The sequence below is a fragment of the Bombus terrestris genome, chromosome 10 (genome assembly GCF_910591885.1).
Source record: "Bombus terrestris chromosome 10, iyBomTerr1.2, whole genome shotgun sequence".
Lineage (NCBI taxonomy): Eukaryota > Metazoa > Arthropoda > Insecta > Hymenoptera > Apidae > Bombus > Bombus terrestris.
This window is the reverse complement of record NC_063278.1, coordinates 683,861-703,768: the sequence shown is the minus strand read 5'-3', so window position 1 is coordinate 703,768 and position 19,908 is coordinate 683,861. Positions and strand designations below refer to the sequence as shown.

General features: G+C 41.9%; 1 protein-coding gene across 23 annotated transcripts in view; it reads right to left on the bottom strand.

The window, feature by feature from the left end:
• The window catches only part of LOC100650045 (cuticlin-4), a 60,999-nt gene that overhangs the window by 29,577 nt on the left and 11,514 nt on the right, over nucleotides 1-19,908 (bottom strand). For 4 of the 23 annotated variants that reach the window (XM_048409673.1, XM_048409671.1, XM_048409678.1 and 1 more), the window contains exons 2-6: nucleotides 11,047-11,180; nucleotides 10,673-10,972; nucleotides 6,578-6,872; nucleotides 6,203-6,497; nucleotides 4,381-4,550 (exon numbers count right to left, since the gene is read on the bottom strand). In XM_048409673.1, coding sequence (XP_048265630.1) covers nucleotides 4,381-4,550; nucleotides 6,203-6,262 — 230 coding nt within the window. In that variant the 5' untranslated portion in view covers nucleotides 6,263-6,497; nucleotides 6,578-6,872; nucleotides 10,673-10,972; nucleotides 11,047-11,180. The other 19 variants (XM_048409674.1, XM_048409667.1, XM_048409675.1 and 16 more) reach the window with 16 other exon arrangements.

Below are 19,908 nucleotides of genomic sequence, written 5' to 3'. Positions count from 1 at the left end.
CCACCGTGTATACGAGCGTATGAATCGGTCCATCGGGTCCAGTACCACTGATCACAACGTCGTCACAAACCTTTTTCCTCCGGCAGTTTCAGCCGATTATAATCCTATTGGCACACACACTTGGCACTCGAGCGTTTCTCTCGTCGCAGCTCGTCGATTTTCTCGTTGGTTTCGTCTCGTTCGGTGGCGACGACACCCGACCGCGAGATCCTCGCGAAATGGAAGGGCGAATGAACGAAAGACAGCGGAGAGAGGTGGATTAATAAACGTGACCGGCAAAACACACCGACGGGTTTGCCGAGTAAGTTGGTTGTGAGCTCACCAGAAACGAAACGCAGTCTATATACTCTCCCCTCTCGGGGTCGTCGGCTTTCACCAAAAACCCTCGCCAGCTCTGCCGAGACGGTCACCCGCGGCAAAAATTTCAATTCCTTCCTCCATCCTCTTATCTATATCGTTGGGCATGAAAGCGGTGAAAAAGTCGCAAGGGTGGATAGTTTGAAAATTTCGTTTGCCCACGGCCACGCCGAACGAACCATTCTTCGCAGCGATAGTCCAGCGATAGTTTTTTATCCTTTCAACCTCGTGGACAATACTTTGTCCGCCGTCTATAGAATGTAGGCTCGACTTTCTTTTTTCTTAATCATCGGCCGAGAGAGCTACAATGAGACGTAAACGGAGCGAGGTTGAATCACACGACATTCGACGAAGAATGACGCGCGGTCTCGCTCTGCCTACCGCGAATACCGGAAATCCACGCCATATGATATCCAGGTACCGGATATCAGCGAAAGTTTTCCATGAATTCACAAATACAGTTTTTCCCTTGGACGAAATTTACAAGACGATTAGAAGAAATTCTTTACCTACATTTTACCCCTCTCTTTCTTAATACCTATAAAATTGGTTATCTAAGTTTCACGCGGTTCGACCTACTTTTTACGATACACGGAATTTACACGTACTCCTCGTTACGTTTTGCCGCAACGGCATCTTAAGATATATGAACATTCCTCGCTCCAGTTTGATCTTTCTTCGTCGGATACGATCGAATCATCGAATTATTCGATCGTGTCGTACATGATCGGATACGAAATCCGAACAATTACGAACGGCATTGTTACGAACGACGATCGTCAATGAAATATCGTCAAATGCGACGCACGTGTTTTTATATATTTTTATCGCCGATCGTAGAAAGTAGTTTTCCATGATACGTATCTGTCTTAAACGATAGGAGGCCGTTCTCCGTCTCTCGTCCCTTCTCCGCTCGAATACCGGAAGTGGAGCACGGTCAAGATAGCAGCGAAAGTTCCCAACCAACAACATTCACGGTCGCTGTCTGATTTTAGACAAGGTACTACAAATCTGTATATACGTATACGTAGTTTTGCATACTCTCGTGGATCATCGTGCAAGAAATCCAAAGATGCGTATCGACTTTCGCTCGCTAATTCGAGTTTCGATGACGATGACGATGAACACGAGTATACGTGTAAACGATCGCGAGAGATCGGAGGACGTTAATATCACAGGAAAGCTATATACGTAGCAAACAAATCGTTTATATTAATTTCTAACAAGTAACGCGTTGTTTCCACTTACAAGGTAACCGTATCGTGCACCGTACATATTTTCCACTTTCGTTTAGCTATATAATATCGCTCGTACCGTAAAATTTATCTTCCAGAGCTTACTACTTTCTAGCAAAGTAAACTTTAGCTTAGTAAAATAAAGTAGAGAAAGTAAACCTTTGATTTCTTTTTGACAAAAGAAAGCTGAAAGTTTAACTGAGAAAATATATAAAACTGTCTATAGAAATTTCCTCTACATCCTCTTTGGAAAGACACAGATACCATAATCCAATAACAGGGAACGAGTTAGAAATTGTAAATTGTAAATTTTTTTAAACGTGATAAAACGAATAAAGATAACGCATATTAAATAAGCAGACGTCGTTAGAGGGGAAAGTGCTAGTACACGTTTATGATAGAAGCGAAGCTACGCGGAAACATTCGTGTAACCTATTTACGTAAGAGACATCATCATGCGCGTCGTTCCTAAATCGACATTTAATATTCTAACGCGTTTCATGCGTACAGACCTACTCTAAATCGAAATCCGGATTATGATCGACCTAGATACGATACTTGGAACGTTGCTTCCGTAGGAGCCTGTTTCGTAGCGAGGATATCGATGTTATCAACGACAATAACGATTAATAATTATCTCGATCCGTTGATAACGTTATATTATCTTATGGATCGAACGTTCGGTCGTTCAATAAACGTTTAAACGTCGAACAAACGCACCAACGTGCACCGTCGTAAAGAACGAACTCGATGCAGATACTTTGATAACGCGGCGCGTTTACCGTGCGCCTTAAAAAGACGCGTAAAAAGATATTCAAAAAACGTTTAACCGGCGAATAAAGCCGAAAGTTACGACGGCAACGATAGCGGAAGCGTATCGGAAAGCAAAAGATAAATCTCGAGATATTATTCCCGCGCGTAAGTAGGCGCGTCTTCTCCGGGGAAATTACAACAATTTGTGGATCGCGAGCGCAAATTAGATCGTAATTAACGCGCATTCCGAACACCGGCCCCGTTAATTTCCCCGGACTCCCGGCGCGGCGTTTTTTCTTCCTCCGGGTCCCGCCTCCGTCGCGGTTCCGATTCCGCAAGAAAGCCAAGCGAACGAATTTCGCGCCGGCTGGAACGGTGAAATTGCGCAATTTTTCCACGAGCGTTGACGTCAGCAGCCATTCACGAGAGTCTCGCATTCAGCTTTCACGCGGATCTTGCCTCGTCGTCCTCGCATCCACGCTACTGCTGCAAAGTATGCGAGAACAGTTTTCACAATTTACCGTTTTTAACATTTTAGTCTAATTATTTAGAACCGTAACCGGCTACGCGTTACGTAGTCTGTTTACTCTTCCCGATTCCGTGGCCGAATCCTTTGGACAAAGTCTAACAAAGTCTATTCTTTGGCAATGCGATGTCCAGCTCTTTACCGAGCCCCCGGCCCACGCGTTAAATTAAAAGTTAAAGTTTTAAAGTTTCTTGTATCGCTAAAGTTCGAGACAAATTTGCAAACGTGTACGCAAGCTACAAGGTGCGTATACTTCAAAAGGATTTCGCGAGCCACTGTACGCGTACGCAACCCCGACGGAAAAGGGATATAGCGACGCGCAGAATCGACTGGTCGATTTTTTGGCGCGTTCGACCTGTCGAGGAAAAGGAAAAAGTCGAAACTCTTGCCGCGTTTAAAACGCGGTCTCGATGGTTCGCGGTTCGTGCGAAACGTGTTTCGACAACTGCCAACAGACAATTTATTTCGTTTGTTTCGCTTTCTTTCGTTTTTTTCACCGATCCGAACGACCGATCGGAATATTTTTACCGCTATGCGAGTTTATACTTGCTTAATGGCACTGAAAATTAGATTTTTAGATAAAAAAAAAAATGCTATCGATAATATTTTACGATCTTGCGTTTATTTATTTCCAGAAATAAACAACGTCGAAACAAGAAATCACGCAGCCAAGTTAAAAAAAGAACGAGGGAAATAATGCGAGTCATTTTATCTATCCGTTGAGTGTATTCTCGTCGTTTGGCTCGAACGAGGAAGGGAAAACGGACTGTGCGCCAATTACGCCATATACAAAAACTTGTTAAATCCCCGTTGCAATTACGTCCGCTTACGACTCGTATAAATTCAAACTTCGTCTTGCGCGTAATCGTAATTGTTCGTATCGTTACTTTCATAATATTTTGTGCAACGAGATATATCCTTGAAACGTTTTTATGGTTAACCGCGTATTTCTCTGAACTCTACGTGTCTTGGTAAGGTGACGCCAGATCGCCGAAAGACGAGGAAACAAAACTCCAAGTTGAGCTGTTGCGAAGCAGCTTGCGACGAACATCTACGTACGTACGTCTACTTTCTTAGAAAGCACCCGTTTCCGATTTTCTTTTACTTTCCTCGCAAAGTTTGTGGGCAAAAAATTTCTCTCGAACGACGAGCGGTCACGGGCGAGAATAAAGGCCATCCATATTGAAGAAGAGAAATTCGCCTTCGATATTCGATTCGTTCGGTTAATAGCGCATATCCTGATGAACAAAGCGTTTAGAAACGATTCGGTATATCGGGTATTTCGAGGGAGGACTCGAAATTTCCCAGACACCGCGTGCCTCGTACGTGAAACAATCCGATCGAATCCGATCGAATCCAACCGTGCGTTTGACCGATTTCTCACTTCGAACCACCGAATTGTAGGAATTCGAGCAGCGTTCCGACCGTCGATTCGCAGTCGATTTCCAAACGGCGCCGTCGATCGTTCATTTGGTATTAAGTCGAACGCAAGATTTAATTCTGGCATACTTTCGAAACATACTGCCGAAACCACATCGAGAGAGGAGGAGCTTGTCCTCACCGCACCCTAAAAATCTCAGGGTACCACCTATCGCCGAAATCATTTTCGATCCGTAGGTCGATTCGCGTTCGTAAGTTGCTGCGCCCAAGTTCAAACTCGAGCTGTCGTTCCATTTTTCCTGTTAAAAATCAAATAAACATTTTAATAACTCGATCCAACAACTTTTTACATACCATAGACAGATACTTTGTACGTTATAATTAGAAATTCTGTCCGTTAATTTTTATTTCTCTTTGTATCTTTATAATCGCTCGAAAGTTCTCTGGTTAAATGATCATAGAATTTTTTTACGAAACATTATACTCTACGAATTCGCAGATTCTTTTACGTAGATTATGCGCAGGCTATCGCGAGTAATTGCCAATAGTTAGATATCAACGACGAACTAAAGAGAATTTAAAAAGTTAACGATAGCGTTATGCAAAAACGGATTAACCTACATAGGGAGTCATGTATCGCATTAAGGAAACGTCGAGAAAAGTAGTACGCCAACGTTGTAATCGATAACACGGACGTCAAGAAAATCGTGTTGAAAAACGGTCATAGACTTGGAAAACGGCAATTTTATTAAATATAAGACGCAATTATCCGGTAAAACTGTTTGATTACGTAAGGCGTTCGTTCGAAATAATTTCGATAATAAATAATCGGTTACTGTAACTAATTAACGTTAGGACCAACGGACGTCGTTTAGATCAGATACTATCTTGATACGCCGTATGTTTCTTCTAATATAGAATCTGCTATCATCGATAGTACCTTCGGCAACCGGTCAAACAGTTTTTGAATAAGGATAGTTTGTCACGCTCACTTTCACGGTCAAGTTACTATTTTAGATTCGGCACGTTGGCGTAAAGCGTTCTCGATAGTCGAGCGTATCGTAAACTCGGTTACATTCGAATCGTAATTTAGCTAATTGTAACGGATCACCCGATTTTTCACGATTTTTGTCTAATTAAACGTCGGTCACCCTGTTCCCGTCGAGGATTCGACCCGCCTCGGAAAACGATAAAGAAAAAAGAAGAGAGAAAAGAGTGGAATAGAGCTAGCAGAAACGCTACGAGCGCCACGTTATTTCATTCTCACGGTTCACCTTGAGCCAACTTTCTCCCGGCGCATAGCGACCGAGACTGACCGACCGTCCGCTGATTACGATGCACGCTCGCGAAGGAAAAAATGCGCGCGTGGTTTATCAACTAGTTAATTGCGCGTCCTCGTGATCTCGACTTGGAATCCACGATCCTCGGAACGCTCGCGTAGGGTAGAGAGTTCGCCGCGACGTAAGACGACGCGCAACGGGGGCACACCTGGATGTGCTCGATTACTCGATCGCTGGTTCGATCGTGCACGATCGAACGTCGCGTCGCGCCATTACGAAGACGATGGTTCGTGGGCGTGCGCCGATATCTTTGTCAATTTTGGGTCGCCGAATCGCTCTTCCCTCTTCTCGTTCACCCTGACCACCTCGTCGCGTACGACGTCGTCTTCGTTATCGCGTGGAAACGTTTAAATTTATTCGATTATTCGAGTCAAAACGAGCAAAAAAAGAAAAAGAAACGCTCGTTCGTTCCATCGATTCTTGATTCTTGATACTCGAAGCGCGCGACGATGACCAAAGTATGTGTCCGATGAAAACCGATAAAAAGAAAGGATAAAAAGATTTTCAAAGAGCGATATAAAAGCGTTGGGAAAAGAGTGAGAGAGAATAAATTCATAAATCGCTGATAAATCTTTATTGGACAACGACGATCGAATCCTTTCGAGACTTACCGTTGCACCGACGGGACCACTATACGGGACGTAGGGTAGATTTATCGAGGTGGCGAACATGTCCCTTTTGTCTTTGGCCGTCTGAATTTCATTATCCGTTCGGGAATTTTTAGTCCCTTTGTAACGTAGATCGTAAGTAACGCACCGTTTGGTGGATGACAGCGACGAGGCGAGGCTAACAGAATGGTTACGTTTATCGCTGCGTTTATATATTTGTTGGTTCGATGCGATCGTAATAAATTCCGTTATACCTTGTTCTTCAAATACCTATTTCACGTATATAACGCGTTCTCACCTGCGATCAAAATGGGAAATTAATTTGCATTCTCAATTACGGATCGATTCGAAGCAATAACGCGAGCAAACTCATCGTACCGTTAAACATCGAGTACGTTACAAATTCATTTACATCTGCGAAAAATATCATTAAGCACAAAACTTTTTGCCTTAATAAATAATACAGCGTGGCGCGCACTGCTCGTTCAAATGGAGTGAAAGTCGTACCCGTTCGTCGCAATTGACGAACCTTTCTCGAACTTGCTGCTCTCTTACCCGTTTAAATCATCTCCATAATATTCCATTACCACTGTAGATATTTCTCCGGCGTACGTTCTTAAGAGCATACTTCAAACTTAAGCACCTTCGGTGACCGAATTCTACCAAAATGTCCCTGTAATTACAATAGAAATTTATATTATTCGGAAATACCGACTATGGCCATTAAGGTTATCGTTATTACCTGTCAACGGATATACATATGCGTACATATTCATTAGTACATATAAACTATAGAGTAGCGTATAAATTGCTGGTCAACTACGTAAATTCGAAAGCAGAGAAAAAAATATAACTGTATCGTAAATATCGTAAATTATAATAATTACAACAAATTATTCGTAAAATAGTTGATCGGTAGATGGATCGGATGCAAATACGAGAGGCTCGACTCGCAGGAATCGTTCGCGTTGACGATAACAAGATTTATTTGCGCAATCGCATTGGCCACGATGTACTTCTTCGAAAGAAGGAAACAGCGTCTCGATACAAGCAAAACAGATATATTCAAGGTAGATGACAAACAACGTGAATACGTTTGATTCAAAGTGCGATAGAATTTTAAGACGACGATCCATTTTTAGCGTCATCTAGCGTATTAAAAAGAATAATAACGACACGACGATCAAACAAAAGAACGACGTTGTAAATGCAATAATTCTTAAAAGGTTTCCTATGCCAAACGTTCAAATATTTTCACGAGCCAGTGTAGCTTTATCGCAAATCCAACCGCTCGCTCGCGATCGGTTACCTGTTTGTCATTCCACTCTGCCAAACTGCTCGCGCTGCGTGCTCCAAAATTCTCTACTTCAGACTTTGTCTGGTACCAAAAGTATCGTAAGAGAAAAAAAAAAAAGAAGAAGAAAGAAAGAAAAAGGAAAAAGAAAAAGGAAAGCACGTAGATACACGACCTTAGTGTGTCAGTGTGCCTATATGCTAATCGCTGAAAGAACGGTTTAAACCTGGACGTATCAACGCCAGCGGCGCCGTATTCCTCGAAGAATGCCTGAAGAAGCTGCGCTTTTAAATGCAAACCGACGTACAAATTACGAGGAAATGTCGCAAATGTACGCATAAATTATCGAAACGCGAAGCTTCGATGTATGGTTAGCGAACTGGAGTTGCGACTATTTATCATCGTTCTACTTTGTACACGTCCTCAAAAAATGTATACGTTGTGGCTTAAAGATACCCAGCCACTTGTTTACTTTTGCCAGTCTAATTAATTCAAAGGCGACGAACAGAACATTCCGAAAAAGTTCTTTCAAATTGCACGCTTGTAACAAACGACGCAATAAGTTGCCAAAATAAACAAATATATTTGGAATGGCCTGTCTTAACTTTGTTTACCGATATTCATTTTCGACTGAAAGAACTTTCGAAAGGGGCCCCTCGATTTTCGTTATATTAGCATTAGCGTTTAACGGTATCCGGGCATCGCGAACGGTAGAGAGTAGTTTGACGTTTTCTGTGTTCGCGATCATTTTCTATACACGCGCACACACACAACATCGTGCAATTTGAGAACGATCGAGAAAGTAACAGAAGAAATTCGTAGTCCGACGTGCCAAATATCGCGAGTTGTACGTCGAACCAATCGACATAAATAAATAATGATAAATCTCGTATTTAACATTTCCGACCACGTTGATTTATAGAAAATATTTAAAACAATGTATTTCGCATTCGCATTAAGCGATATGGAAAAAACACGATCGACGTTATCGTAGAGTGGCGAAAGTGTATTTAAAGAATACAAATTGACCGTTATCTGTACTCTTCGTACTTGTTGCAAAGGATCAAGTAGCGGTTTCGACCGAAGCGGGCTTCAAACGTACCATGGAAAGACATAAAATAAAGCGTTTAACGCGATATTTAACAGTTCGTCGTGCGTGAATCGCGGACCGGTAAAGCGATAAAGCGATAAAGCGATAAAGCGATAAAGCGACGTGGAAATCTAGCTAAAGTATCGCACGCGATGAATCGGGGAACCCGTTTCCTTTGTTCTACCAACGAGAGGCCACGAAATCTGCTACCTTTGTGTAACGATATTCGTAATTCACGCGTAACACACACAAACGTACGTCATCGTGTATAGGAAACGGAGAAAGAAGCTGAAACAATCAGCCGATTGCTAAACAGATCACACGCGTGATCCGAAATGCCTCGATAGCTAATAAACTTTTATCGCGCTTGCCGAAACGCTTTCCTCCATTGTCCGACATTTCGATTGTTTTCAGTCTCGATATAAAACTTATACTACTTATCGGTAGCGATGGGACCAACTTCAACGTGAAATTATAAGTCCGAAACAAATCCAACGTTCGAGCTTCGCTTATTAGGGTTTCAATATTTGGAAGGAAATTGCCGGTTTCGCGCAAATTTATACATTTATGGACACGATCAAAGAAACAGAAATTAAATAGATGTTCGCGTCCTCCGTTAAAAGTTAGAACGGGTAATTGATACTTTTATATAAAAAATACCAATTTCCTTTTTATGTAATTTTACATGTACCACATCTTTGAAACTTTCTCCGACGTTTCAAACATATCGGTCGTCGTAACATTATGCTATTAGTTTGTCGCGAAGCATCTTACATTTACCAGTTATGTATTTTTAAAAGATTCGTATCTTTCGATTTAACGAGTTTCGCTCTTTCCAATCGTATTGCATTAAAATTCATCGTGCATCATCCTGCGATTTCCAACTACTTGGACCTTCGAACGAATCAAACTTCTTGCCAGTGTTTCGTTAAACGTTTATCGCAGCAATTATACACATTTATTTTACATTTATTTTAACCTATTTTCTCTTCCAACTATCTATGAACGACACCTAAGAGAAGCGATTTTTGATTAATCTCCGATAAGATACTCGTAAAGTTCCACTATTTCTACCGTTAAAGTACTGTTTTTTTTTCTTTTAAAAAAAAAAAAAAAGTAAATTATAAATAAAAGAATTAATCTATTATCTATCTATCTATCTATCTATCTATCTATATATATATATACACGCATCCGTCTTCCTTAATTTTCCTTTATGTAAATTATGATATTCTTCGAAACACAGGTATATTACGTACTAGCGAAAAGTAAAGAAACTTATCGCCGAACTTGGCTGGAAATGACGCGCGAATACGTTTCGCAGCCGCTATACTCTCGACGTACAATGCTTTAAGCCCATCGCTACTTATTAGTATAATATTTCATAAATTCTCGCCTATTGTAACTTGCTCGCCAATTACCACGTAAAATTGAAAGTCGTTACACTTTCGACCATGAAACTATATTCCCCATCACCGTTGTAGTAACAGCGTGTATCATCGGAAGGAAGATAAGGATCGAAGCGTTTCACTTTACGTCTCGTCATAATGCTATACATTACGACTGTAACTCGTAAAAGCACCAAGGATCGACCTTTCCCAATACGAGCGTCGCAAACATCGCAAAGAATAGGAAATCAAAGAAAAGGAGGCGAATGATAGATCGAAGATTTCTCCGAACGAGAGCAGGATCGTTTATCACCGTCGTTGCGCGACGAAGAAAAAAAATAGCTCCACCGTTTAGCTGATCACCGGTCTGTCGAAGAAGAAGAAGAAGAAGAAGAAGAGGAAGAAGAAGAAGAAGAATGCACTTTCTACGGGAATAAGAATACTTTCTTTCACAATTGCGTCGAACGTGCTCAAGTTCGCTCGATAAAATTGCCACGCAGTTGGCGAAATAGATCGTACAGCGCGTACTTGTAACTCTGTTATCGTGACATAAATTTAACGAACGAGTCGCAAGTTATACGAAACACGGAGTATCGAGTTGCAAAATGCAAATATTTGCGATATATAATGCAAATTAATCAAAAGATAACGCGTCCGAATCTAATAAATATTCGCTGTAAAAGATAGCTGATATGACTAACCGTCGTTTGAAAAATCGCTCCTATTCTCCGGTCGTTCTAGCGACCGACATCATTCAGGCATCGGGCGAAAACGGTCTCGTTAAGTCACCGAACCACTCACTTTCACCACCTACGCGTGAATTTTCCGTTCCAACCAGCCTCCCACCTGGCGAGTTAACGAATCCCGTGACAATGAGTCACTGGCGGACCTCCGGCTACTTGCTTTCTCGCGCTGGTGCAATTTTGAAATTGTTCCCGACGATACAGCGGCAACAGCGGGATTCGCTTACTCTCGTTTTTCACTTTTGTTGGCCACACTGCCTTGCATACCAATGCCGTTAGTTCCGCTACCTAATACGGAGGGAGATTAATATCGATTCAATGGGACAACTTACTCTCACTCTCCCTATGCCATTTCTCCTTTGCATCACCGTCGTCTATTTCGGTCTTCTCCTCCTTCTTTTACGTCTCTTCGTCCTTCGAACGCCAACGTTCCAGCCTGTTTTCCGTCTCGCTGATATTCCTGTAACTGTACCAATATGCTTAACCGTTTACGTATTTACAACAGCTAACCGCGTATACGATCGATCCATCGAGCAACAAGCAATGGTTTATCTTACTTCCACGTTATTCCAATAATATTATATTTGAAAAACGATCGTTCGAATAACATATTATCTCGTTTGTTCGTGATACGAAGTTTTTCGAGATCGTTCCGGGCAACCGTCTCTAACTATTCGATTACGAACAAAGTATTTTATCCGCTCCTATGATTTTGCCACGATATAGACGTCTTTCTGACGAAATGTTCGAAGCGAGAACAACTTTGAGCGCAACCGTGCTACCATTATAAAAATTCACTGTCTCGATCAAATGGAAGAAACAAAATAACGGGTAATCGGATTATTTGTTTATTTGGACGATTTAATCAACTCGATGGAAAAAATTACTTTCTCCGTGGTATTTGCAAAGTGAAAATAACGAATCAGATGAGATAATTCCTCGTTTCGAGCTGTAATTTTTTATCGTATTAGAAATAAAAGGTGTCCGAGGCTGTCTTGTAGAATGCAAGCAGGTAGAAATTTGTTACTACGATACCAACTACTACTATACTATTAACTAAAATGGAAGAAATAGAAATGCACGAATGAAAATGAATTTTCAGGCGTATCGATGTTACGTGTATTTCATATACATGTATAATAGCTTTTAATATGTATGTATGTATATCAATTAGTTGCAGATGACGTATTCCATTAAAGTATTTGCATACTGTAACTACGATATCTGTGGGACGTCAGTACAGACCAACATGTAACTTTTATCGAAAACCGATATCGTCGTCATGCGACGATAAATATTCTTTCGGCGATTCGTTCCGATTAAAATCTCTTTTTATCTGTTCGGCCCGCCACGATACTATTTAGGCAGAAACCGAAATATTTAACGTATTTGTACTTTGCTTTCTATATTTTCGATGAAAGATGTAATTTTATCCATTTTTAAAGGGACCTACGTACGGTTTTGTTCGAACGTAAAATGCCAAATTATAATTATTATAGATGCACGCAAGTAAAGAATTTACCTTTTGTCGTACCCCGTCGACGCGTAATATATAAATAATTTATTAATAATATGCGTGACACGCGAAAGAAAAATGCTTTACTTTTCGAAAAATTGTTCAGGTCGGTAAATAAATGTGTAGGTATCCAGAAATGCGTTGAAATAAAAGTATATACGAATATACTAGCGTGTCCCTCGACTCGTTCGTCCTCTCGAACGTCGCCGTTCCTTAATCTCTCGTCGTAAGGCTACGCCCCTGAACTCACTTTCACCGGCTGCATCCTATGCATCCGGAATCGACGAGATTCTCGGCGCAAATAGAATAAGGACGCGATACGAGACGAAGCTCGATAACTCGCTTTTCATACGAAACTCGCCTTTCGCGGTAAACTCCGACGGCGCTTCATTTCCACGAAACACCTTGGAAAACGCGAAAAGATAAACAAAAATGTCGCGCCTTAGAAACGCGAACGTACGAAAGCAAGCAAATTTGTCCGACCTCGAAAATCTATCGCACGACTCGACCCGAATATCGATAAGAAATATTTCCTATTTAAAAAATTGCTTCGTGACAGCTAGAAACGCCCGTAACGTTCGCTTGTCAAATAACACTTGAAATAGATTAATAAAGCTTGGATAAATGGTATAAGGTTTTAATCGAATAATTTAAGCGTTTAAAAGTTTATATGGTACGACGAGACCCCGACTATACCCCGACTCCACGAGAAGCCATCAGATATTGCTTTTCACTGTCGGTTTCTCATTGATTTCACGCATTTTAGCGATATTCGTGGTGTGTTTCTGGTACGAATCGAACAAAGTGTCTGCATATTTACCAATAGCAACGTACTACTATCGTATCGTAATATCATAGAAAAGGTACAACTATCCACGCGGTATTTAAACAACGAACGCGTATCGAGTGCCGTGGTAAAAAGGGACGAAGGTGAGCAAATATGGATTTTCGCTTTTATTTCGCAACGATACTGATTCAATCTTAAGAATGAAACGCACACATAGAGGCACTATTAAGAGTACGCGTTATCCGGCTTCCTTCTCGACGTCCGCTTCTAAATAACGGATATATAAAAATGTCACGGTCGCCGAGTTTTACGTTAACGTTTAATTATTTATTCGCTCGAAGCTCCTAAGGAGGTAGACCGGACACTGTTGGCTAATTATTATTCACGCCCGTTTGAAACGTTTCTCCGGTGGTTGAAGACTCGAGACTTTCTTAACCGTTTTACGCCTCTTTTTCCACGCCTCTTCGATCCCTTTGTCGCTATTCTGTTTCGACGTTGTCGACGATATCCGTTTACGATATTCGATATAAAGCATAGCGAAACTGACTTGCTACTAAATATCGTAAATTATCCGAAAAAAGTGGATTTTAAGCCACAACTTTCGACTCGCTTTCCTTCGCCAGTGAAAAGAAACGGATAAGAGCGGGGAGAGCGCGACAAAGAGAAAATTATCAAGTCCGACTCGCTAAAGTACGGGGTAAAGTAAAGGGGTTGATATCTCGTATAACGTTCGAAGAACGAATCAAGATCGAATCGAGTTAGTTTAATACATATATACGATCAGAAGCTATAAGCGGAAATATAAGCTTTGGTATCAGCGGAGCCGAACGTGCTTCCTCTTTTCCATCTGTTAGCGCTTATTACCAGTCTTGAAAACGATATTACGCGCATCCACTGCAAGTATCATCGTAATTAACATTCTTCCACCGTTACCATCGTTGGACGCATGTTTAAAATACGCGGTCGATCGACGCGTTCGAGGTATGCGATGGATGGTCTATTGTTTTAAGCGGTTCGTGCGTTCCGTTTCTGCGAAACCTCGTTCTTCTTTTCCGTGACGCCGCGTGTCGACCGCCACGAGTGAATGTTAAGCGAACATATTCTATTTCACCGTAAAGCGTTATTCTCCGTTATAATATTTAAGCCCTGATAACTTTCTCGTCAGCCGACTCTCCTAAATATCGATGCAACCATTATTTTTACCAAAAATACGAGAATATAAAGTAAAAAGTAAAAGAATATAAAGTAAAGTAAAGGTTTCCAAATTCCAAATTCCAGATAAAACACCATTTTCTCAACATTTTCGATCCTATTTTTAACAATTTACGACCAATTTACCCTCCATATCTTTAAACGAGAGGCACATTGACAGACGTTACGAGAACGGTTATCGATCATCGATCTTTGCCAAAAACCAGCTATAATTCGTACGATCGTACGTTATTTTATCATTTTACGGTGTTTAACGGTTACAGAGATAGAAAAGGTTTCCGCGCTTTTCGTCTAAGAGAATCCTTGAAAGGTTACGGTTACTTCTTAAACGATCAAAGAAAATAATAATCTTTAGAAAGTAGCGGAGAAGAAAGAGTCGAAAGGATTTGTTACTTCGTTTCATCGATCTTTCGAAAGCCTACAAAGATTAAGATCGTTTAATATCTAATTGCGACAAGTAGTTTATTACTAGTGGAAATTTAAAGTCGGAAGAAAAGACGAAACCGAGATTGATCGAATTGATTTACGTTTCGAGCTAAAATTTCAATCGAACGATCGTCGTTAAGATATCGATTATTAAACTACTTGATATCGGGGCAATTTGTCCCTTCCTGTATGGTAAGACAGCGTCGATTTCACTAGTAGCCGACTAAGCGATAGCGATGGGATCAAGTTAGACGCAAACGCGCATCCGTAAATCCGAATCAAATCCAATAGCAAAATTCAATTTATCTTACAAAGTTCCTTTTAAATTCTTCTATTTTCAAACCTCGGAACGAGCGTTCACAGCTTTCGAACATCGATCTACGCGCAAGCACGTACCTTCATCGTCTTCGATATGAGAACGAATCGATACTCTTTCACTCTTTCAGGTATTAATCGGCCGACGTCTCCTAAGAGACGGAAACGCGCTCCATGTCCTATTTACACGCCATATACCTTTGCAACATCTGATGTAATCTGATGTAATCTGATGTAAAAAATGATACACTTATCGCGGGTTCGAACGTAGTCGGTCAATGTTGGAAAACCTATAATACTTGCGGCGTACTTGAGCACATCGCTACCAAGCGGTCGCACATTGACCAACAATAGAGGCGCGCTTTTCTCCATGTGGAATTCGAGTTACGTCGCGGCCGTATCGAGCGAAATAGTATCGACTTCTCGGCTGCTTTCGCGAGGCCGCATCCGGAATCGATCGACGCGCTACGAGATACGTAAACAGGATACGATCAGTGACTCACGCGGCGTAAACTCACCGGTCGTTAGACCCGTTCGTAGACTACGCGACGCACGACGGCTCGATCGTCCGCCAACAGATGTAATTTTATTTATGCGCGAAAGTTTATGCACGATCAGAGACCGCTTCGCTAATGTCTTTCGATCTTTTTGAAATTGCCGAGAGAAACGTTCGAACCTGTTGGATTCGAATCGTTCGTAACGCAGCGATCCCGTTTCAAAATCAAAGTGCACGCGCACTGCCGATCTAAAAATAGGTGATTTCGTCTAAAAAACGATTAATCGAGGATTAATTTCATCATATAGCGAAACGCGACTGTTACGTTTATATCTATTACGTTTTTATAAAAATACGCAGATATCGCGGGATAATTATCGCGGGCATACAAATCACCAAAAAATTTAACCACTCGATTATTTACCATTAGGATATTAGGTTTACGATTGTTATTTCTGCTCTATACTAATTTTATATTAGGCACATGCTCGTAGCGAATGGTTTGTTCTAATTTCTATAGGTATGCGTGTTCGCGTTGGTTTCAAATTACGGTGGTAATGAAATTTCCGAAAGTCCCGTATATAATACTTGTAACGCGTATTAATAGTATTCAAATACTTTCTGCATACGCCGTATACGTACGAGAAAAATTAATTAAAACTATAAGAAACTGGTAGTTCCATCTTCAGCGACTACCGCCAGAAAACGGTAACAAGCAAATTCCTGAAATTGCTTTTTATAATCGCGATAGTGATGCGAATCGGCCAAAACGGACGAACGTTGACAAGTAGAAACATTAACCGTTGATAGTACGAGGGACAATTTATCGCGATTATAATTTTCTATATCGATGCAACTCTTGCAAACGCGCAAGTTCGATCAATTTTCGTTGACGAATTACGCTTGGTGTTCCACGATACGTGGCTGGTAACGGATGGTACCACCGTAGCGGACGTTCCCGCGTGAATATCGAATTTTCATGAGATGTCTGCTCGGCCGGTTCTCCACGCGAGACCATCTTCGAACACGTTACCAAGCTGCTGTTTTTCCCGCCGCTAAATTCTTAAGAATGCCGCGAATCCATTCACCGGTGGCTAATTGCAGGAACATTGCGATGAATCGGTAGCCCGGTGATGGTATAGTGACTTGCTAAAAATTTAATCTACTGCGGCCGGCGATGAGGACGCTCTGATTCCTCGAGTAATCAGAACATGGCGATCGGCGGGCTCTCGTGCCGAACAAGATACGAAAATGAATTTCGACGCATAGCTGAGAACGAAAGACCGTAAGAAGGAGGAATGGAAGAAGCGTGCTGAAAAAGAACAGGGTCGCGTTTCAAGGACCATAAAAAGTAATTTGGACACGATACCGTGGCAAAACGTCTAACGAATGGAGAAAGTCGAGCGCAAACGTAAAAGGAGCAACGAACGAAAGTAGTAGAGTCGTTGAAAAAATTGCAGTCTCCGCTCTTGTATCCTGCGTCGCGTAAATCCTATTTAATCCTATTTAATCCAACTTTCGATTATCCTGTTTAACGTGGTTTTTATACTTTCGGTAACACGATTATCGTTGCCATGTTTAGGACGTATGCACGGGATCTACGGCTTTTTCGTTTCCTAGAAGATATGGACAGATGGAAAGATAGTAAAACTTGAAACATCAGTACGAGTTTTAGCTGTCGAAGAAGCATCTTAGAATTTTTCAAAACGTAAATAACGCGTGCCGTGCACGGTTCGTATACACGGTTTATGGATCGTGGCCCATACTCGGATGCGATGAATACTCGGCCAATGGAACGTCCCAAATAATACTTTTAGTTGCACATCCTACACGTACGAGCATTCAGAAAATCTCTCGTAGCCGTGACGTTTTAAACCAGTGGTAGGAAAAATACGTTCGCGATTCCGATAAACACGAGAGGATAGTAGAGGAGTTTTCGAGAAATCTGCTTACCAAATTTCGATTTTACTTATTTTTAGACGTAATACGCCAACGATCCAAACTATAACAGTTTTGAAACAGCCAAGGGCTGTCGAAAATTGTCGATCGTAATTATTAAAAATTGCAAAAATGTCAACGAAAGATTTATTTATTGGAATGAGAAACGACTAATTTTATAGAATCGACGTAATAAACGTTACTTTTACTCGGAATTCGGCAGTACTTTTCAGTAGATCTGGCATAAATATACAAAATGTTATTCTATCGTCGTTTTTAAATATCATAATAATAACAATGGCGTTGCTCGCTCCGCAAGATGGAAAAGATAAAATAGAGATAAAAAAGATAAAGTATGATAATGTAACGAACGACGATCTGGCGCCTATCCTGCGTCGATCGTAGTAACGGCGGTAGATCGAAGGAATAACGATTAAAGTTTCCTCAAAATCAAATTTCCCTTTGACACGTTTATCTCGCAACTGGTGCAAAACGTTCGTTGCTTGATGCGCGTGCAAAAGAAAAATATCGGAGAAAAATGTAATTTCGCAGTGTCTCGTAAATAATGCAAACAACGCGATTACTAAATCTGACGGAGGGGAGGGAAACGGAGGGAAACGGAGGGCACGGTGTAATCAAGGATTATTAGCGGCCATTACTTACGCGCAAGCCAGCGAAGCAATCATCCGGATTACCACGAATAAGGATGATGAACGCGGCATGAAATAATTACGCGCAACAACATCTCGCTTGACGCAGCGAGGACGCGTCCGGTCGAGCAGGATGAGTCGTTGCGCGTTTAGGAAAACGAGCGCGCCGTTCTGCCGATGCTGAAAAGAGGAAGAACCGGAAGCTGAAGAGAAGAAGCGAACGAAGAGAGAAGGAGAGAAGGAGAGAAGAAAAGAGAGACGACGCGGCCAAGACGGAATCGAAAGAGCCTTAGCCGTGGCAGCCGTGAACGCACCAACGACGCGACGCCACGAGGAGAAAGTTTCGAAGGCAGGAAGCGAAGTAGGCCACGACTTTGACCGCTCGCAAGGTCCATACTCCCGAGGCACGGTGTTTCGCGGTGCTTCCACCGTGTACCAGCTTCGACCGTGTTGATGGGATCAAGTTCGATACGTAATTTACGCGAGTTTCGCTTCGCACCGTCCGATCGCTACCCGTAACGACGCGTAACGGTTCGTTCGCTGTACTCGCCAGGTATTCCATCTTCGCGGACTGTTTTCCATCCTCGGAACGACCACCTGCACGCTTCGAAACTCCTCTTACGACTATGCACTCTGACGTTAGAACTCGATCGATAATCTTACGAATGCCAATCGAGTTATGAGAATCGGAACAACGCTATGTCGCTATCTATCGATAATAAGCAAGAAAAGCGACTTTAACGGAACGGAGAATCTATCGTATCTATGTGGTAAGACGCCGTTGGATCCATCCTACTTGGGAGTAGTTTCTTTTTCATTTTTAAACTTCGATTTCTCCCTTCCGTGTTCGAATCTACTCGAAAGTACTGCCCCCTTTCTTCGCGATACTTATCGATAGAAGGCTCGAATAGTCGGCCAATGTTCGAACCTGCTTGTAACTTATTTCAGCCCATCGCTAGCTCGCACAGGCCGATTCCACTCCATGCGACGCTCTGCCCGGCTACCAACGACGTATAGCCTGTCACCCGCGGTCGGAAATAAAACGACGGCCGCTTACGAACAGAGTCATCGTTCCTTGGAAGCCTGAAACGAAAAATCTAGGTAACAACGTGATCGTGCATAACGCGTCTCTGCGAGACGATCGATCCAAGTTTTACATGGAATAGAGCTATTCTACGAGCAAATGTCGCGATTACCACGCTCGTTGGAACTGGACCGCGGCGAGGAAAAGGAGAAACGTAATCGCGTTGAAATATTTGAAAGCTTCGTTCTCTCTTCGACGGTCTATGTCTGTCCGACGTCGCGTATCAACGTCGATTATCGAAATGTAATCGATTTCACCGCTGCTGCACGCGGAGATATGCGGTTTTTAGTTTGTTCGCGTTTTCAACAACGAAACTGATCTCTAAAAAGGGAATATATCGTGGCTACGACGAATATCGCAACACCGTTGTACTACGTTACATAGGTTAATTAGAAACAAGTGGTTTTCGTATATTTTCATGTATAATAATTAGGAAAATTCGACAGTACGAAAATTAAACGTAGAACGCGTGCCACGATTATTTTCTATTCTTCTATCCACTGCGCAGATAGAAATTTGAATTTTTGAACGACGTCGTGCACGATTAGACGCACGTTCGTCGTGCGAAAACGGATGTAAGTATTTCCCGCAAGTATTTCCATGCCTCCCTTTCCTCGATTATATAGCGGGGTCACCGCAGTCGAGCATTTCAAATTCACACCTCTTTAACCTCGTCTTCTCGACGATCGTCCGCAGACTCTCTCGTTCCATTAGCGCGGCAAGATTATCCACGATTTACTCAAAGACTTGCAATTACGTGAAAAGAAAAC